Source organism: Morus notabilis, unplaced genomic scaffold (assembly GCF_000414095.1).
Source record: "Morus notabilis unplaced genomic scaffold, ASM41409v2 Scaffold499, whole genome shotgun sequence".
In the NCBI taxonomy this organism is placed as follows: domain Eukaryota; kingdom Viridiplantae; phylum Streptophyta; class Magnoliopsida; order Rosales; family Moraceae; genus Morus; species Morus notabilis.
The window spans coordinates 458434-480491 of record NW_010360080.1 but is presented as its reverse complement, the minus strand read 5'-3'; the positions used below and the strand labels follow the sequence as shown (position 1 = coordinate 480491).

The 22058-nt window shown below is 34.0% G+C and overlaps 3 protein-coding genes across 4 annotated transcripts; 2 read left to right on the top strand and 1 right to left on the bottom strand.

Annotated features, from left to right (window-relative positions):
• The first annotated feature begins 7884 nt into the window (after positions 1-7884).
• On the top strand, positions 7885-10329 carry LOC21399803 (pentatricopeptide repeat-containing protein At2g42920, chloroplastic). Its single transcript, XM_010095922.2, has one exon. The coding sequence runs from the start codon at positions 7997-7999 to the stop codon at positions 9590-9592; it is 1596 nt and encodes a 531-aa protein (XP_010094224.2). The 5' UTR covers positions 7885-7996; the 3' UTR covers positions 9593-10329.
• Positions 10330-10448: 119 nt separating this feature from the next.
• LOC21399802 (ribulose bisphosphate carboxylase small chain clone 512) lies at positions 10449-11996 on the top strand. Its single transcript, XM_010095921.2, has 3 exons — positions 10449-10689; positions 10886-11017; positions 11599-11996. The coding sequence occupies exons 1-3, from the start codon at positions 10540-10542 to the stop codon at positions 11845-11847; spliced, it is 531 nt and encodes a 176-aa protein (XP_010094223.1). The 5' UTR covers positions 10449-10539; the 3' UTR covers positions 11848-11996.
• Positions 11997-14589: 2593 nt separating this feature from the next.
• Positions 14590-19471, bottom strand: LOC21399800 (U4/U6.U5 small nuclear ribonucleoprotein 27 kDa protein). Of its 2 annotated transcripts, XR_002902023.1 has the most exons (3): positions 18783-19471; positions 15136-15203; positions 14590-15027 (listed from the first exon to the last, which is right to left on the bottom strand). XR_002902023.1 is itself a non-coding variant. In XM_010095919.2 (2 exons), the coding sequence occupies exon 1, from the start codon at positions 19400-19402 to the stop codon at positions 18788-18790; it is 615 nt and encodes a 204-aa protein (XP_010094221.1). In that variant the 5' UTR covers positions 19403-19471; the 3' UTR covers positions 14971-15203; positions 18783-18787. The 2 variants fall into 2 exon arrangements, 1 of the variants encoding a protein (XP_010094221.1); XM_010095919.2 differs by having other exon boundaries at positions 14971-15203.
• Positions 19472-22058: the final 2587 nt, after the last annotated feature.

Below are 22058 nucleotides of genomic sequence, written 5' to 3'. Positions count from 1 at the left end.
TCAAACCTAAAATGCATAAATTATCGTAATCACCAATGATGAACATTCTTCTCCCCACACTGTAAAAGCTCTCAGAAATTGAAGTCCAGGTCAGCTAGCTAGATATGGATGATTAGATTGCAGAAATGCTGAAATGATTTGCCAAATGTTTTTACTACGCGGAGACGCAGGATTGAATTGCATGGCTTTCTCTACTAACAGTTTTATATTCAGCGTGCTTTTTGACAAATTACAAAAGAAAGAGAAGAAAATCGAGAGTTATAATAAGGTGCCACGTGGTAACAGTTCCATCTTTTGCATGATTTGTAAAAGTGATGTTTCAAACAGGGAAATAAAAGCGGAAGTAGTGTTTAGAATTGATTCTGTTTAGTTTTTCACGTTTTTTAAAAAATAAAAAATGAAAATATTTTTAAAACAGTGTTTGACACAATAAAGATAAAAAATAAAAATAAAAATAATTTTTTGATTTTAGTGTAAAATGAGAGAGAAATAAAAAACTATTTTTAGTCGTTTTTTATTTTTTGTTTTCATTTTCTCCTCTCCCGAGTAGAGAGAGAAAAAGACATTAATGAGTTTTTTTATACTAAAAACAATCTCTTGATAAAACTACCAAACGTATTTTTAAAAATGTTTTGTGTCTGAGATTGAAAACGTTTTTATTTTTATTTTTATATAAAAAAAATTATTTTAGAACGAGTTCCAAACGCGCTCGAAATTGACATGATCTGAGGCAAGTTAGCATTAGTGGAGTATCATTTTGTTGAAGGAGAACTACTACTTTCGTTCTTTACTAGTCGTCATATGGAGAAAAATACTAAAATTAAAGATTAATTATTAAAATTTCTCCTCAATTATAGTCCTTATAACAATGTGTCACCCGATTTTTGTAATGTAATATTCATTTTTCCCTGATCTATAAAATATCCAACGAAAAAACTCTCTATGTTAGAATTTTTATTTAAAAAACATTGGCATATAATTGGCTTGTGGTACATCATATAAGAATATTTTAGTAATGCTATTATGTCTAGAACTAATTTGAATTTATAAGTTGATATAATGTAAAAATTTTAATTTTTGTGAAAAAATAAACTGATAAAATTTAAAAAAAATTAAAAATAATATTCTCTCCTTTTACTTACATATGTGACTGCACAAGAAAATATTAACACTTTTATAAAAAAAAAATTAACAGAGTAATTGTTCACTAAATGGTTAAATTAATTCTTATTTTTTGTGTAACACGTGTTATTTCTCTTAGGCATATTATTAGAAGGGTTATAATTGAAGGAGAATTTTTGTAATTACTCCTAAACTTAATGTCATAAATCACAAATGTTAAATAACCTGTGAAAGAAAATGTCCCTAGTAAGTAATAATAAACTGTTTTCGTCATTTAATTAGATGACTTTTTTGTCTTATTCATTCATCTTCTTCCTCTCGCTTTCTTCTTGTAATAAATGAGAAGGGTCAACAAGTGAATTATAAATTTTCATTAAATTCTTTCTTCTTGGTGTTAAAGGAACACAAAATTGTTTTGTTTAGTAGAAGCATTTCCTTTTGCCGTAACCTGTCTAATTCAATCGCTATTAGCCTCTAAGCTATTGGTCCTATGACGTTTTTCTTTTTTTTTTCTTTTTTTTTTTTTGCCTTCCCTTTTGACAATATTAGTTTCTAGAAACTAACGTTTGGTTTATGAATTCAAAACCATGATTTAAAATCATTCTTGATTTACGTGTATTTTTTGTGAGAAAAAATACTGTAGCGAATCACGAATCATGATATAAATCTAGCAATCAAACAAAATTTAATAAGCTTTTGAAATGTAAGACAATCACTTGTCCACAATGTAATAATTAACTTCATATTCTGCCAAAGCAATGACAAGAAGTGCAAATATTCTGATTTTCATATGCACTCAAGCTAGAGATGCAAGAATGGGCTGGCCCAGCTTATGAATTTTATAGGCCGGGTCGGGCCGGCCCATATAAGAATGACCTCGGCTCAGTCCACACCACAGACCAATTTTACGTGGACCAGGTTAGGCCGTGCCGCGGTTCAGGATGGGCCATGTCATGGGCCTTGAATGGGCTGGCCCACTCAAGGCCCATCATAGGTTTAGATGAGTCAGTCCATCTAAGCATGTAATTTTCAATTTTTTTATTTTTTATTTTTTATTTTTGAATTTTTAAATAAGTTAACAAATATATAAGTTTGAATAATCAATGGAAGTATGAAAAATGATATTTTATTTACAATTACCTCATTAAATAAAAATCTTTCTAAGAAAAACTCAGTAGGACAAAATCTTAGTAAGGAAAAAAGAGTATAATGAAGATAATTATATATAAGATGTTTACAAAATTACTAAAAAAAAAACATAAAAATATTATAGGCCTAGATGAGATGAGCTGGGCCTAAACAGGCCGGCCCATCATGGGCTTAGACAGGCCGGGCCAGCCCGGCCCATGGGGCGATATATGTTGGCCCAGCCCAGCTCATTAATATTTATGGGCTGGGCCGTGCCTTGAACAGTGACGGGCCGTGTCGACCTGGCCTGTCACTGTTTCAGGATGGGCTTGGGCCTCGGCCCATTGTTGCATCTCTAACTCAAGCACAATATAGACAATGTGTACTCACCCGATAAATTTTGTAATATTTCAATTACTGTTAAATTCTCACACATGGTTGATTATCCGGTACCACTAGTCAGACTTTAATAACAAACCATGTCATGGGCCTTGAATGGGCTAGCCCACTCAAGGCCCATCTTGGCCCATCGTAAGTTTAGATGGGTCAGCCCATCTAAGCATGTAATTTTTAATTTTTTTAATTTTTAATTTTTATTTTTGAATTTTTAAATAAGTTAACAAATATATAAGTTTGAATAGTCAATAGAAATATGAAAAATAATATTTTATTTACGATTACCTCATTAAATAAAAATCTTTCTAAGAAAAACTCAGTGAGACAAAACCTTAGTAAGGAAAAAAGAGTACAATAAAGATAATTATTTATAAGATGTTTACAAAATTACTAAAAAAAGGAAAAAAAAACATAAAAAAATTATAGGCCTAGATGGGATGATCTGGGCCTAGACAGGCCGGGCTGGGCCGACCCATCATAGGCTTAGACGGGCCGGGCTAGCCCGGCCTATGATTTTTCATAGGCCGTGTCGGGCCGGCCCATGGGGCGATATATATTGGCCCAGCCCAGCCCACTAATATTTATAGGTTGGGCCGTGCCTTGAACAGTGACAGGCCGTGTCGACCCGGCCCGTCACTGTTTCAGGATGGGCCTGGGCCCCGGCCTATTGTTGCATCTCTAACTCAAGCACAATATAGACAATGTGTACTCACCCGATAAATTTTGTAATATTTCAATTAGTGTTAAATTCTCACACATGGTTGATTATCCGGTACCGCTTTTAGACCGAACTGTGATAAGGGACTAGTCAGACTTTAAATTTTATAAGGGCACAAAATAAAAATTTATAAACGAAAATAATATGAAAATTAAGTAAACTTGTAGTGTTCTCTGAAATAAAATTATTTTAAGTAATTGAGGGCCCGTTTAGTTCGTTGATTCGAGTTTTTAATTCGAGTTAAGATGTGATATTATGTGAGAGCTTTTTACTGTAGTAAAAAAGTTAGATGTGACTGTTTCTGAGAGCTTTTTACTGTAGCAAAACTCGAATTCTAAACTCGAATCGGCGAAGTGAGTATGCCGAAAGTTTTGAATTATCAAACTCCTCTTTACCTAATTTTGCATTGTTGTTTTTTCTTGGAGGGCATGACGACTCCAATTTTCTTTAAGATATCTCAGCTGTTCACCATATGATTAAAATATTAAATTTAACAACCTATATTATAATATTATGCATACTATGAAAATGTATCTTATTTGCTGTAGGCTAAAAGTAGAGGAAATAGAAAAATTTATTAAAAAAAAAAAAAAACCTGAAATAGGGAATTCTTATTCCTGCTATTGCCTTATTTGAATTGAGTGATTTTCTTCAAAATTCAAGACCACCTAAGTCATATCAATGAGGAAAGTCTAAAAGTTAAAGGCAAATAAGTGTTAAAAGACTGATTATTTCTTTTTTCTTTAAGAAAAAATTCGTATAGATATGAGTGGGGGCACAAAAACTAGGGTAGAAATATGAAAAGTTATAGCCTACGGTATAATTTTTTTTTTTCTTTTTTGGTTTTGTCAGTGGGTATTCGTGCCCCCCACCGGTGGTTCCTTTGTGCGTCTGTGCATGGCTGTGACGACTATATTTTTAAGAAAAAATTTTAAAAATACTCTTTAAAATGGAACTTTTTTTTTTTATCATGTCCATATATTTTTACTTTTTAAATTAGAACTAGTTAAGAAATATAATTTTTTAAAAAAGTTATTTTTAATAAGTCAAGTACTTAAAAAATTAAAATCTGTAATTTTTTCTATTCTTCTCTTTCCTCTTAGGTAGTGCAACATACTTCTTTTCTTAGAGAATTATTTTAAAAGTATATGTATCTTAATTTTTACTATATACTCTTAGTTAATACTCTTTTAACTAATATAATTTTTTTAATATTTTATCGGTAAGCACCTTTTAAAATTAGGGAAGCCCAAGGCTTGAATTTTAGATTTCTCCCTAGAAAGTCTAAGGAGGAGCCTACAACCACTCAATTTAATCCTTCAGGGTGACTAATATAATTATTTAACTAATAAAATGTAAATTAAAAACAAAAAATAAAAATCTAAATTTATACAATCAAAAAGAAATATTTGTCTCCATTCCCGTTCCTTTCTAGATCAAGCCGGCTTTGTCTTGATTTCGCCATTTTGGATATCTACTCACAATGAAAAAAAAAAAAAAGAAAAAGGAGCGAAATATAAGGATTTTTACTGCTGTGCTGCTACATTTGGTCGTTTGACACTTTTCTATCCAAACGTTTTTCTTGGCCTTTGAATGAAAAACTCAAAAAAAGATAATTCGAGTTACAACTTTATTTGAGTTCATGTTATTTTAAGTTTAAATTCGAGTTCAAACTCGAGTTTAGGACTAAAACTCGAGTTCAAGTTTCCCCTTCAACTCGAGTTCAGAAACTTGAACTCAAATTAATGAACAATATTTTTTCTATTCTTAAAAATGCTATAACTTTTTCGTTTTAATTATGATTGAGATGATTTTTTTTCTATGCGTTGACAACGAAAAGACGAATAAAACCCGACCCATATACCTTATTAAAATTTTTCATCAGCATTGAGTTTTTATAAAATACTATCTAAATACAAATTCAAGTTTTGACTCACTCAAACACAAACTCAAAAAGATTCTTATCTCAAACCATAACTCAAATGTACACAACTAAACACAAACTCAAGTTACAAGTTCAACTCAAGTTATAACTCAAATTCAACTAAAAAATTATACTCAAATTAAACTCCAAAAGAACAAGCCCTAAAACAATGCCAATTAATTAGCTCAAGTCATTAAGGGGCTATTCTTTTACCGTTTTTGAGTTAGGTGACTTGAGTATAGATTTTGAGTTGAGTTTGAGTTATAACTTGAGTTGAACTTGTAACTTGAGTTTGTGTTTAGTTGTGTACATTTGAGTTATGGTTTGAGATAAGAATCTTTTTAAGTTTGTGTTTGAGTGAGTCAAAACTTAAATTTGTATTTAGCTAGTATTTTAATAAAAACTCAATGCTGATAGAAAATTTTAATAGGGTATATGGGTTGAGTTTTATTCGTCTTTTTGTTGTCAACGCATAGGAAAAAAATCATCTCAATCAGAATTAAAATGAAAAAGTTATAACATTTTTAAGAATATAAAAAATACTGTTCATTAATTTGAGTTCGAGTTTCTGAACTTGAGTTGAAAGGGAAACTTGAACTCGAGTTTTAGTCCCAAACTCGAGTTCAAACTTAAAAGAACATGAACTTGAATAAAATTATAACTCGAGTTATTTTTTTTTGAGTTTTTAACTCAAAAATGGAGCTGCCGAACCACCCCTAAATAGTAAATCTTGTGAAATTTCATGACAAGTGATTTTAAAAAATAATAATAATAATAATAATAACAAACCATTGTTATTCAATCTAAGATATAAGTATAACCTCCATTAACCATTGGCGATAGTTGTTTCAATTTTGTAAATGAAATCTAATTTTACAAAAAAAAAGGAACTTTAATGAAGGACAAAATTGTCAAATCACAACATAAAAATTAGGATAAAATCATTTTAGTATTTTCTATTATAGTCAAAGATCTAGCCATTGCTTTCTGTTTTTGATAATATTAAAACATTATTTTCATCTTTGAAAAACGTTCTTTCGACACCTTACGATCGATTTTAAGACATAAAACGTTCATTTTACCTTTCTCACTAATTAACAACAAACTAATAATTTAAAGGATAAATTTTATAAATTCTCTCTGAATTTTTTCACTTGTGTTAACACGTCCTTTAAACTTTAAAATATGTATATTGTGCTTCATGCACTTTGTCACTTGTATCAATATGCCACCTGAGTCTAACTCCGTCAAGTTTTTTAACGGAAATGCTTATAAATGCCACATAAATTGTCACTTGTGACGATATGCCCCTGAACTTTAAAATGTACCTGTTGTGCTTTGAAAATATAGATATGTCTCCAACTTTTTCTCTTCATCTTGATTTTATCAATTTTTTGAATGGATATGATGATATGACCATTAAATTACTAACTAGCTATGATATTCGGGGGTTTATTGAATGCATTCTCCTCTAAAAATATTAGTTATAACCTCGATAGAAGTGCTCGACATAAAACATGTTTTTTTAAAGAATTCAACACAAACCTTAAAAAATTCATTAACTTAACAAACCATAAGAAAAAATCTTCACGGAACAAAAGAAAAAAAAAAAAAAACAAAATAAACACATAATACAAAATTCAAGGAAGAATCTATTATATGTATTAAGAAACCTATTAATTTAATAAACCTATTCCAATGAAAAAAGGAAAAAAAGACTAAAAAATTTACAAATCCATTACCTTATACAAATTTGCTCCTCATTTTTCTCTCTTTATTGTCTCTAATCAACTAATGTTTTGAAAATTAATGCCTAATTAGTATTTTTAGAGGGAAAGACATTCAATAACCCCAAATATCATAGCTAATTAGCAATTTAATGGTCATATCAACATTTTAGTTTAAAAAATGATAGAATCAAGATGAAGAGAGAAAAGTTAAAGACATGTCATATTTCGGGGAGCACAATGGGTATATTTTAAAGTTCAGGGGGTATTATGGGGCATTTATAAACATTTATGTTAAAAACTTATCGAAGTTAGACTTAAGGGACATGTTGACACTAAAGTGACAGTTCAGAGAACACAACATGCGCATTTTAAAGTTTAAGGGGCATGTTGACACAAGTGCAAAGTTCATAAACAATTTATAAAATTTGTTATAATTTAAAAAAAATTTTAAAAATACTTTAAAATGTTTAAATATTATAAAAAAATATAATAAGTTAAAATATTTTTAAAAATATTTTTTTAATTTAATTAATAAAAAGAGTAATTTAAACATTTTACGTCTTAAAAATTAATCTTAAGATATCATTTTAATAATAAAAAACACAAAATAAAAGAACCGTCTTAAAATTATTAAAAATACAAAATACAAATAACATGATTTGTTATCATATAGACATCGTCACTTTCACGAGGACTATGACCATGACACTTTGAACTGCTTTTAATTGAATGGACAAATCGAGGCACTCATTATTTAATATAATTATCTTGAGATACTACTTATTTTGCTCTTTTTATTTTTCTAAAGTGATTTATGTTTTTTGATCGTTCATCTTATTTCTTTTAAGTTATTTATCCTTTCAATCTAAATTTTGTTTGGTCGAAATTTTGTTCCAATGGACAATAAAATCCCAAACCTCACATTAAACAGAATCTTCAAAACCGGTTCTTTGATACTTCCGTAGTAAACACTGTCCTATGAACAGAGCATTCGTACGATCAATCTCAGACATTCCGTGTCTTAATCTCCTTCAAAGATGCTCCTCCATGGACGAGCTAAACCAAATCCACGCCCACACAATCACCCACGGCCTCGCTCGCTTCTCCTTCATCTCCAGCAAGCTCTTAGCCTTCTCCGCATTATCAGATTACAGAGACTTGCGTTATGCAGAGACGCTTTTCAATCGAATTTCAACACCCAATGTCTTCGATTTCAATTCCATGATAATGGGTTTCGCGAAGAGTTCAAAACCCGAAAAGGGTTTTTCTGTTTATGCCAAGATGCGTAGCTTTGGCGTCGAGCCTATTGCTCGTACGTTTGCTGTTTTGGTCAAGGCTTGTTTTAAGTTGACTTTTATTAGTCAGTTTCATGGTCAGATTGTCAAGTTTGGCCATGGTTGTGACGTTTATGTTGTTAGCTCTTTGATCTGTGCGTATTCCAAGTGTGGAACAATGGAGTTTGCTCGTCGGGTTTTCGATGAAAGGATTGAAACGACAAACGTGGTTTGTTGGACTAGCTTGTTAAGTGGTTATTGCTTGAATGGCTTGGTTGATGAAGCATGCCTTGTGTTTGATGAAATGCCTGAGAGAAATGATGTTTCTTATAGCGCAATGGTTTCTGGGTACGTTTCGAATGGGTGTTTCTATGAGGCGATTCTGTTGTTTCGTGAGTTGAAGAAAAGTGGGTCCAATGTGAAGTTTGGTAAAGGGTCTCTCTTTGTTAGTGTTCTTAATGCTTGTGCTTCTGTTGGGGCGTTTGAAGAAGGGAAATGGATTCACTTTTTTTTGGTCCGAAATGGATTTGAATATGAGCTCGAGTTAGGCACGGCGCTTATAGACTTTTATGCCAAATGTGGGTGCATTAGAGATGCCAAAGAAGTTTTTAGTAGACTGCCATATAAGGATGTGAAAACTTGGAGTGCTATGATATTGGGGTTGGCTAGTAATGGAGAGAACAAGTTGGGGCTTGAGCTTTTTGAAGAAATGGAAAAGAAGGGACCAAAACCAAATGCTGTAACATTTATTGGGGTTCTATCTGCTTGTAATCATGAAGCTTTGGTTAATAAAGCATGGGGATATTTTGGACGTATGAGTAAAGTTTATGGGATTTTGCCTGTGATTGAGCATTATGGTTGTATGGTTGATCTCTTGGCCCGCTCTGGACGAGTAAAACACGCGGAAATATTGATAAGGACCATGCCGATGGAACCGGATGGGGCTATTTGGGGGTCATTACTAAATGGGTGTATTATGCATGGCCATGTTGATTTGGGGGAGATGGTGGGAAAGCTTTTAATACAATTAGAGCCTACACATAGTGGAAGGTATGTCCTTCTAGCCAACATGTATGCCGATATGGGTTGCTGGGAAGATGTGATGAGACTCAGGAAAATGATGGAGGAGAGAGAAGTTGTGAAAAGCTTTGCTTGGAGTTTCATTGAGGTTGATGGAGTGGTCCATAAGTTTGTAGCTGATGACAAGTCTCATCCTAAGTTGAGAAGTATTTACAGAATTTTAGATCAACTAAAAAGAGAACTCAAAAGTTCTTTCATCACTAACGAGATTGTTGTTTAAAAGAAATGAGGATTATTCTCATTTGTGACTCTGAACTTTACAGTCATTGTCACTTTGCCTCCCGATCCTTAAAAGTTAAAAACTTCTACCCTACTACTTCAAACTCTAATTTTGGTAGGTGTCAAAAGCACTCGCCAATCAGGGTAGAGTTGAAAGACTCAAATTAAGGCCTTTCTTGTGCAATGATAATACCCACGAATCTGTTTAGAGTGATTCTCTATTAACCTCATTGGTTGCTTGAGAACCATATCTCCTCCTCATAACTAAAAAGTCCCTTGTGTCCAAGCCACGGACTTGTTTGTATAAATGGAAAACAAGATACTCTTTGATGTTGTAATTGTATTATGGCAGATGAAAGATTTTAACCCAATTTCTCTACTTCTGCTGTTATCTGGATATTGAGCGATTCAACTAGGCATCCCATTCTTCAAGGCACTTTCTTCACACCATGTTCATATCCAGGAAAATTTAAGTTTGTTTCCGAGCTCCAAGAAAAGCCAATTGTAGTCATCACTCGTATCCTATATTTAATTGAAACGGTTGTGTTGATGATGTCTTAAATTGGCTAGCAGGGATTCCCAAGTGGCAAAATCCATTGGTGGGTCCCAACCATTTTCTTTCCGTGCCAATTGTACTGTTGGCTGAAAATGAAATGAAAAACCAAAGAAAGAGCCTCATAAAGGCTCTACTCTACACACACCACCTCGTACACACCACTCTTCCATATTATAAAAAAAAAAAAAAAAAAAAAAAAAAACCCACACATCATCTCACAAACAGAAAAGCTGATTCCTTTTGTTCTTTTGTGAAACCAATTCTACCATCTTCCAAATATACTATTAATCACTTGTGCAACTAGTCAAAAGAAAAAACTATATTTCATTGTTTTGTTTACTACCATATACTTCATTTGCTTTTGTTCTCTCATCTAACACCCACTTTTGAAGATGTCTGCTGGAACTTTCACTGCTTCGGTTGCTGGATCCGGCTATGTTGGCCTGAAAACCAACTTTCCTAAAGCACTTGTTCCAGTCAAGGATTCTGTTGCATGGACAAGGAAAACCGTCTCCAATGGTTCAAAAATTCACTGCATGAAGGTAATTTTAAGTCCTATAGCTTAATGGTCTCCGTTTGTTTAGTAGGTTTGAACTACAATTCAAACCTTTTTATTATAATGTTCTCTCTCATAAAATTTTTAAATTTGAATAAAAGGGTCATAAGTAATGTCTTGAAACCACTTTAGATTCTTGTTCCTTAATTCTTGTATGTGTGATTTGTGGTTGAATTTTACAGACATGGAATCCAATCAACAACAAGAGGTTTGAGACCTTGTCCTACCTCCCACCTCCCTCAGATGATTCAATCGCCAAAGAGATTGATTACATGCTTAAAAATGGCTGGATCCCATGCCTTGAATTCGATGAGGTCAGATGATATTCCATTCGTTAAATGCCTTTATGCATGTCTCCAAAAGGACTTTCTTTTACATAAACTAGCCAGAGTAATGCAATAAAAATGATGTGTTGTTATGTGGTCTTATTCTGCTACTTTTTGATTCGTTTATTAAAAATGCATGTATCACTTCCAATCCAACAAAATGCGAATAACCGATTTATGGGATTGAGTTATTGGCGAATTCTCCCCTGGTAATGATGCAGATTGTTGGTTCATTGATGAGCAAAACAGTATCACCAATACTAATCTATCATTTCTAGCCAATTCTCTAACCAGTTATAACTTCGTGAGTTCAAAAATTGAAATGTGAATTTGAGTTTGGTTAAAAATAGTAACAAAGCATAGCATGAGTGTTAGAATTTAGAATTTTTTTAGGTGTTAGCTCTATGGCTCCCACTTTACAACCAAGAAATGAAACCATCAAGAAATGAACCACTTGGGATTGGCTATAACATTCCTCTTCATGTACAGGAATCTGTATTGATTGTTTCATTTAAGCAGTATGTATTTGGCTGAAATTATTTTCTTTTTGTGTCTGTTTATATATGAAGAGGGGACATGTACACAGAGAGAACAGCAGGATTCCAGGATACTATGATGGGAGGTATTGGACACTGTGGAAGCTGCCCATGTTTGGCTGCAATGACTCCTCTCAGGTGCTGAATGAAATCCGTGAGTGCAAAGAAGCATACCCAAATGCTTATATTCGCTGTTTGGCATTTGACAACAAGCACCAGGTTCAGTGCATGGCCTTTGTCATTCAGAAACCCACCACTACTACTACTACTACTGCCGCCTAATGTTTAAGTGGTGGCACCACTTTTTTCACTGTTTTTAAGGAACTTTCTGGATTACAATGTTGGTGTTCTTTTTTTCACTGGTATGTGTTGGTTGTTTTGAATCATGGTTTGTTTGGAAGGTAGTAATGATAAAGCTTGGTTATGATAAATTCTCTTATAGTCCATGGTTTTCTGTCTTTCTTTGTTAGTTTTCCTTTTTCTATGGGATAAAGGTGATATTTTTTCTATGGGATAAAGGTGATATTTCTTTATGTTTGGCAAGTGGAGCCCCTTGTTTTGTTTTCTGTAAAATATAACTATGCTTGCATTGGTCCAAGAATAATTATTGACTCACGGACCCCTTCTAAGAGGAGAAGTGATATTTATACCAAAGGGTTATCACTTGGGGCATTATTTTCTTGGATCAAATCTTAGTACACGTCTAATACAAAAAAGGTGACCAATTAGTGTCCAACACTTTGAAGCAAAATATATGTGTGTGTGTATGTAGTTGTACATGAAATACGTGTCCTTTAGAGGTGTGTTCTTCTAAGAGCCGTTCTTTCCTTTTTATTTATTTTTTCTTTTTTGCTTGAAACCAATCTTTGCTAATTGGCTTCCCGTTACAATGGCCAAACTTTGCCTTGGAATTGCCACCATTTTGTTTTTTGTTTTTTTGGCTGAGAAGAAGGGTCTTAGCAGTGTTGTGGTTACTAGGTGTCAAGCACAGAAGCTTTTACCTGCCACGTTTAGTAGAATTGGTTATCTATTTTATAACGTTAGCCGTGCTTTTTTGACAAATGACTTCACTGCATCACCCTCTGTGTAAGTCATCTGCTTTCACATATTCATCGTTTTTTTTTTTTCTTTTAAGTTTATGATTTATGATCTTCTGTTTTTCACTCAATCAGCATACACCAAACTTAATAAATTACGGGTAACAAAGCTCTCAAAAAAAAAAAAAAAAAAAAAAAAAAAAAAAGAAAGATTTATACTACGTCAACATACCGGTGGATCAGATTTTTTTGTCTGTCAGTTCATGCCGGTGGATCAGATTTTTTTGTCCGCCAATTCTGCATAAAATTACATAAAAATAAAAAAATACGTCAATTTAACGGTTAAAAAAATTTGACTTACTAGTACAAAAAAAGAAACGAAGTTATAGGCTCTGCTACCTGCTTGACACTCTAATAAGTAGTGTATTTATTTATTTGCTTGCATTATTTGCTTGTATGATGTTTGAGTGCTTAGCTGGTTTCAAGAGTTTTCATTTTCTCTCTTTTTTATTTTTTTTTATTTTTGAGAGCAACGCTACCTTGAAGGGCTAGTTTAACTTTTGACGTTGTCCCTAATCAAAATTGATATCGGTGTTTTTCCTTCGTTCATGAAAGCTACCGTACCGTTCATTATTTTAATGAGTTTGGTCATTTTTAATTTCCAACGACGAGGAGATAAGATTTTTACTTTTATTTTTTTAAAAAGTCCCTTTTTTTTTTTTTTTACTTCACTGTCAATAATTTGTCTTTTATATTCTGTTGATCATTAATGCTCTTAAAAGTTAGTGTTATTATTATATGGTTATGTTTATAGCGACATTAATGTTCCACTAGGTTATGTGAACTATAATTATGCTTTAAAATTGTTGTACACTAGAGAAGGTCCAATCAACATATTTACCTGAAATTTGGAGGTTAATGTTCCACTAGGTTAGGTCATTTTAGTTGCTTCAAACGCAAGGATGGAACCCCTTTTCCCGGGGTTGCAACGACAAAGCTTGTCACCTCGATGTTGAATGTCAAGCATTGTGAGACATCCACAAAGGATCAAGCATTGCCTCTGCAAGGCTTGTCAAGTCGCCCCGTCAAACGGGCGGGGTTGCGAGTTCATGAGCACTGAGCCTCACTATCAAAAGGCTCACTGATGACTGTTTAAGTATTGCAACATTATTGAGCTCAACCCTCGCCATCAAAAAGTCCAATCAAAATAGACATTAGGGGAGAGGAAGAAGGTGCGAAGGTATTTTCAGACATTTGATCTCAAAATGACCATTTGTTTTATATCCCAAAATTCAACCATTTTCTAAGAAAAATAATTACGAAAAAAAAAATCTTCATTCTGCTGCCCAACCAACCAACTTCCTCGACAACTTTTGCCAAACCTACTACAAGCACGTCGCCCCCTCACCCTAGCAGTCATACCAACCCACGGCCCACCATCAACTGCCCCTCCCTCCCTTACCTGGTGGGCCACATTAATACTATCACTATTAGGGCCGACAATATGAGTCACGATACGACGACATGACTCAAAAACGACACAAATTTTACAAGTTAGGGTTGAGAAAAAAGAGATTCAGGTCAGAATTAGGTCGACTTGAAATTGACACAAAAAATACAGGTCAATTTCAAGTTGAACTCACCTAACCTGAATATGACACGAAACTCGTAAAAAACTAAAAAATACATATATTTTTCATTACATATTTTAAATTTATCTTATACTATTATTTACTTAATTTCAATGGATGTTATTGTAATTTAGTATGTTATGAATTTTAAGTTATTTCTAACATGTAAAAAACTAAATAAAAGTATACAATTTTCGTGTCAATTTCGGATTCACGGGTCAATTTTGTGTCACGGGTCATTTTCAGATCGTGTCGTGTCAACTCGTAAAGTGGTCGTGTTGTGTTCATGTCGCAGTTTTTAAAAAATTTCGTGACACGGGTCGTGTTCGGATTGACTGTAAAATTTTAAAAAACGATCAAAACACGACACAAACACGACACGTGACACGAATTGCCAGCCCTAATCACTGCAACACACAGCCCCTCACTCATTGAGCCTCTGCCTTGACCCAATAGCCTCATCGTTGTCTTGATGAGATCCACAGTCCATCGCCTCCCTTACTAGGTCAAACCTTTCTATGTAGTCAAACCATGACCAAGCCGATCCATGTCAAGCGCCTGCGACCCAAGAAAACCTTTCCAAAGGGTGTTGACGTAAAAAATTACAGTCCGGAGGGGGTAGTGTTGTAATTTTAACAAACCTCGAGGGGTATCAGTGTGGTTCTCCTTATTTTTAAAAGAAAGTTTGCAAACAGACGGGCACTATAATGGATAAAGAAAATTGGATTTTGGGATCAGTCGTCCAAATTTAGCACACCTTGGTATTATCATAATGGCTGATCCAGATGCCAATTCTGTATTCAATACATGAATATCAATCAATGTAACAAGGTTTAGATCATACACTGCCAGAAAATTTGTCTCATTGGTAGTGAGTTGAGCAAAAAGGAAATGGATCTTACATGGCTTTACTCCTTTGCTCCCGGTTGATGGCTTTCATGCACCTGGTTCGGATTTGGGAAACAGTGACCTGTAGAAGGGAGAAACAGTAAAATTAACAAACAGGAGAAACTTAAAAGCATGTTTTCTTAGCATGAAGCGGAAAGGAAAACGAAAGCGAAAAATAAGTGATGATTCCCTTTCTCAATAAATAATGTGTTAAATTACAAAATCAATAATGAAAATTTATTGAGCCCCACACAATGCACAGAATGAGGAAGGACTCTTTACACGTATAGCAAAATTTCAAAGTAGAATTTAAATATAACAATCTTTTAAATATTATAAGAATAGCAAAATTTTGATATCACTAAAATAAATACTATATAGTCATAAAATGTGATATTATTATGATAATGACTATCATTTTTCCTTTATTTATAATATTCTGAAAATTTTGCTAAATTGCAATCCAAGACATGAAATTTTGCCATGTAGTGCAATTATCTCGAAAGAAATTGCCAATACCGGTACCCTCATAGGACCATTGGTATTGATTCCCTCATAAAGGGAATGTATGCCAAATTTACTTATATATCCTTAATAAAATCCCATGATATGAGCTAATGATAATTTAATAATGCAAAATAATGATATTGACAAAATTACTATATCTAAACTAAGTGAACACTATAGAATGTACCGATTATTTCCCGTTAGTCAAGTAAACATTTCCCAAATCAATGATACTCTTATTACTTTACTTTCCAATCATATTACATTACTTTACTGTTTGGTAAACATGCCCTTCAAGCAAAGAGTAGAACAAAGTATTGCTGATGCATTTTCTTTTCCGTCCAAGTTTTTTTTTTTTTTTTTTTTTTTTTTCCAAGAGTTTGAACATAAATCAACTTTTTTGTGAGAGAAAATACTGAAGTAAAAAAGTTTAAATCGATTCAAACCCGCAAAACAAACGGGCTATTTGAGTTTAACTCCCAGTGAAGGAGGCACATAAACCACAAGTAGGATAAGATAGATTGAGGACTATCCGTAGCCTAGATACTAAACAAAATCAGTGAGTTTTCAGAAACAGCAGAAAACAGAGAAATGAGCGCTAAAACTACTCCTCAAATCATCCCCGTGTTCTCTAAAAATTCTCAGAATCTGGGAAGGTAAACTACTTTAGATATTGCAACAAATAGGTTCTGTAAATTATAACATATTAATTGTGAACCCTGTAAACGTAACTTGTGAAACAAGCTTTCGGTTGGAAACACCCAGCCTACACTAACTAGTTGAAAATTTGAACTAGACACATAAATATAACGAAAATGTGTCTTCGCAAAAGCCAGTCTAAAAGTAATTCTTTCATTTCTATCCTCCCTAATTATACTCATAACCCCAACAAATTAAAAAAGATATCCGAGGCAGAAAAAAGAGTTTTCAGCAAGTTTTTATTATTATATTAAGCAAATCTTTTTTCTTCTATTACATTAAGCAAATCTTATTGCAAAGTTTAAACATAATGAGCATGAAACTGCCAATCACTCTATGGGTACCATCTTTCTCAATTGACCTAGTTTTCTTTGTAGAAAAAAATTAGTCTCTGAGGAAAGAAACAAGTTTTCTATAAATAAAAAAACGAGCAGGTTTTCCACAAATCCATAATATTCAATAGGGGCATTAATGGTAACCATTAAGTTACCATTAAAGTTGATTAAACAGAGGACATACTTGGAAAATGCTGCTGGCTTCTTAGTTCTTACACCGAGTAAATTGGCACTTGAACTATAAATGTTAGGCTACCAAAGATAAAACACCATAACCCAATATTCTTCCACAAGTTCCCTGAATTAGCAAACCAAACATAACCACAATAATTCCTACTTCATGAGCTAATATCCACCAGTAACTTAAAATCTCGTAATCAAGACAAAATCTAACTCTAAGATTGATGAGTTCTGATTTTTAAATTTTAACGCTCGAAAGATGTTAATGTCCACCTATCAAATAATTTGGTTGAGTTCTTTACCTTTTTAGTTTTAATTCTTTTTAAATTACAAAACTATCCACTCTGTAAGATGCCTACCAATAAATTGTCAATACAATAACCAGGACCAAAAAAAAAAACAAAAACACATTCTTTCAGGCTTTTGAATCAGTCTAGAGGAATACGACAGGCCTGAAGCTATATGTTCTAAACTATCATGTCATCCACCCTGAACAAAAAAGGAGTAGCAATTCTAAATATTGGAACCTAAGCCAAAAGACCAAGCACCCTTTAAACTGGTAATTTGAGCTTGAACATATTGCCTAGCTAAAGAAAAGAAAAGCAAAGACCACTAAAGCTTTTTTCATTCAGAAAAAAATCCAGTAAATCTAACCGCAAAAGGATGGTATGACTTACACACTAATGTCAATAAACAAGGTCGGTCTCTTGGTTCCTGCCTCCCATTAGACACATACGGTTTCTTTCAGAAACATCTAACAAACCTCTCCTTTTAAACAGTAACATATTAAAGCCTAAGGAACGTAGCAGTATCACTGAGCTAGCAAAGTTCTGCTACTAAAATTTAAAAGCCGCTTTATTACTACAACTATGTACAAATTGAAGATACCACCTAAAACTTCCAAATGCATGGCAAAATTCGATCAGTCAGTTACCTAGTTTCAGCTAATTTAGATGATCTAAACGGCAAAAAAGCATCTCAATAGCCACTGGTTCTCACTCTTGTTACATACCATAACTAGTTTAGTTAAGATACGTATTCACATACAAATTTGAATCAAGAACAAAAACAAAAGCATTTCTTATGAGTTTTTAGAAGAAGCTAGACTAACATGACGGATCTGAGACTTTATTTTCCTAAATTATCATGTCAATTCTGCCACCAATTCACCAGCAAGCAAAAGTAACGTTACACAACTCAATATTAGACCTAATAAACCTTCTCACTTACTATTGGGAAAGTCTTGAAAAACCTAACTTGATAAGGAGGAAGCGCAAATGGTACTTTAGCGTTAACACAAGGTTCATCTCATCATTCTCTCCATACACATGGGTTTTATTACCAACTAAAAGAAAAGTTCTAACTACTATCACGAAACTATGGACGAATAGGAAATATAGCTAAACGTTTCTACATGTTTCAGCCAATTTAACGAAGCTAAACCACAAAAGGCATCTCACTAATCATTTGTTTTCATTCTGTCACAACCCATTACCGTTTTGTTCAAATGCACTTTTCCAATAAATAATCTAAAACAAAAGATTACATTTAGACCAGTTTTTTTACGTGTTTGAACCATATTTCAAACCTTTTTCTACAGTAACCTTTGTTCTTTTCTCATTAAAATTTGAATTTTGTTCAAACTAATGAAACATATAGGCTATTAGTGTGACGACTGATCCAATTTCAGCTAATATACAAAAGATAAACAGCAAAAAGCACCATACTAGCAAAATATGAACCTGAAGCAAAAACCTAAACCTAGAATTATCTCAAAACCAAAGCTCAAATTCAGTGGAAAACGAATTCGAAAAGTAACAAACAACTGCTAGGTCTGTTAAATCAGTAAATAGACAATCAATCCCAATTTCTCAAAGCCAGAACTCAAAATTCAGCGCAAAATTCAAAAATCGAAGAAGTAAGAGCCACAAAACCCTAACCGGTCTCAGCGAGTACGCTCGGCGGGCAAGGGGCGGTTGAATCCCCCGCGGCGGTTCATGTACTGGCGGGGCTGGCGCTTGGTAACGGCCTTAACGCCGCTGACGTCAGCGCCGGCGACCTGCTTCCCCTTGGTGGAGTCGAAGCCCATCGGAATCCCCATCATCCTCATCATCTCCATCTCGTCCTCGTTCATTCCTCCCTCTTCTCCTCCTCCTCCTCCCTCCTCCTCTCTCTCTCCTTCTCCTCCTTCACTGCCATTATCGCTCTGCCTCTTCTGCTTCTGCTGCTCCTTAGCGATCCGGTCGACGAAGTCCGACACCACCTTCTGCCTCTCCCTCTCGTCGTCGGCGGTTGAATCGCGGCGGTGGCGCTTGCGGGACTCCGGAGAGGGAGTCCGGTGGTGGTGGTGGCGGCGGCGGTGGGAGCGGTCGTCAGGGGGGGAGCGGGAGCGGGAGAGGGTGCGGGAGCGGTAGCGGTCGGGAGAGCGGGGGTGGCGGGATCGGGTGCGGTCGGGAGTATGGGACCTCTTGCTGCGGCCACGATCACGGTCGTCTCTGTCGCGGCGTCTTTCTCGGTCTCTGTCCCGGTCTCGGTCCCTGTCTCGTTCACGGTCGCCCATTGTGAGTGATGAGGAAAGTAGAGGAGGATTCCATGGCTTAAAGTTATTGAGGCTTCTTTGTTCGAACCGCAATTGGGGTATTGAGAGGTGTTTGGACATGGCATATGGGGAAAACTTTTGGGCCTTTATCTTTGGGCTTTGGAGGGAGTCGTGTATTTTTTTTTGAAAAATAATAGAAAATAAGTCAATATGAAAAGTTTAAGAAAATATATAGACTAATTTTTAGTTATAGAAATTAATAGGTCATAATTTGTTAAGTTATGGTTCATAACCAGATAAATTATGGACAAACTTATCAAGTTATGGTTCATAGCCAGACAAGTTATGGACAAAAATCAGGAATAACTTGTCAAGTTATGATTCATAATCATACAAGTTATGGACGAAAACAGTAATTTGACCTATTTATTAACTTATATAAACTATTGGCCTATTAATTTTAATTGATCTCAAGTCTTGGCCTATTTCTCTCTTTCTCTCTTTTTTTTTTTTTTTTTGTTTTTCAATTTTGAACCAACTGAATTTGAGAAATTTTGAGGTGTATTAAAATGTTTTTTAAAAAATCACATCGGATTTATTTGACCAATATTGGAATTTTTGGATTTGTGCAATATAAATAGACTAGTCCAAGGTCTCTAGAACGTAAGGTAAATTTAAACAACAAATAAGTTGTGATACATATGAAAGTTGTAGAATAAGGCCTAATTTTCTCTTTAAACTTTAGGAAATTGCAGTTTGTGCGGTCTAAAAAGAATGTGGTGGTATCAAACAGACCTTTCTCTACTTACTACCACTATGGCAACTCATCCGTTTACTTCGTGGTGATAATGGTAACATGTCAGGTTACAAATGAGAAATTACTGGGGTACTTGTGCTAATGACGGTAACATTGATGATCTTAGGAACTTCAACTAGATTCTTTCCCGGCATGCCAAGTTCCGCGGTGCCGATGTTGGAGGAGTGTGAGGTTAAACCAATGAACCACATAGTCGAACTCTTGACAAGGGATGACCAAGATCAAGAAAATGAAAATGTCACCGGACTCCTAGTTCCATAGAAGGGTGCCCAAATGTAGTCGATTCGACTTTTCTGGTGAAATTCCGACAGCGTCTTGTTTTGGGAGAGAGATATGGGTTTTAGGGAGGCTTTTTTCCGGCGAGCTTTTAGAGGCCAACGCTTTATGCAACTGTAACCGCCCCAATTCTAAACCGGTCCAACGCCAAGTTTGGTGGAATGGCACTACTTAAACATATTTTCATTCTTAAAATTAATGTCATTTGCAAGATGGGAAAACTTATAGTTGTATTTCATCATAAATATTTTTATAATGGTTTTAACAAAGAAGTTTGTGAGCAAAATAATTACAACAATAAATCTTAGATAAAAATAGGCTTTTCAAAAGCAATATAGTTACAAAATAATTTGGCCTATTTCTTGTTTAGAAATACATATAAACAAGCTACCAAATGTAGGACTTGATATACTCAGTTAACTTGAGAACATATTTACTCTTTGGTAACAACATCATCTGCATCACAAGGTAAAACTAATGAGCAAAAACTCAGTAAGTAGGTTTCAAATAAGGTAAATATCTAAAACTTTTGTGGTTAAAAATCTCTTTGCTTGTTCTTAAACCTTCATACTTATTATTAGTTTAGGTATGACACAGAACTTCGGTTCCAAGTAAGCCTCTCTATACATGACCTTCTCTAATTGGACCATTTCTCTTCTCTTAAATACTAAGTCGGGTTTTTGAATCTCTTTCTCTTGCGATCAACAAGAAACTTCCACTAGCATTTTTCTCTAGTTGTCTCAAAGAGGCAGTTTCTCTAATTTAGGATGCTGGCCCCTCGCATCCCTGTTTACCCCAGTCTCTCATCTATATATCATACCATAAAATCTCTTAAAACATAAAAACACAATAACAACATACCATAATCTCTTTTAAAAAATAATCAATCATAAATACTATTTAACATAATCATATGAGCATTTTATAAGAGAATAAACCTGCATAAATTATAATTGTAAAACATGTACATTTAACAATGAGTCTTGTGATGCAGTTTTGGAAACACTTTAATTCTACTTACTTGACTCTTGATCACCCATTGTAAGCACAAATTACCTGATTGTGAGGAGCATCCAATGTGCTAATTGACCTTTAACAACTATATCTGTGAAAAATCAATTCATATCATCACTTAACAAAAACACATAACTGCGCACTGTTATTAAAATATTCATAATAAATTCATCAAAACTCAAAATATTATGAGACCAGTGGCAAATGAAAGTAAACTCAAAATCCTCTTTTTAGAGCTACTACATTATTGGTTTCAGATTTTTCAAGCTGACAAAAAATAACCCGAAATCCAGATTCAAACAAAATCCCGTCAGAAAAATGACAGCATTTTAACAGAACTTGTAAAATTCATAACTAAATGTAAAAAAATCCGATTTGAGTGATTCAAAAACCCATGTAAATTTTAAGATGTCTAATTTAACAGAAAAATATAAGATCAGTTAAAATTATACATATAAGTAGCACGAAAATAGAATTTTTAGAAGCTGTACAGATGACTTATATTTGAACTTTTTAACAAACACCTAACATGCAAACCTAAATCTTCAAAGACCCATTCTCAAATACATG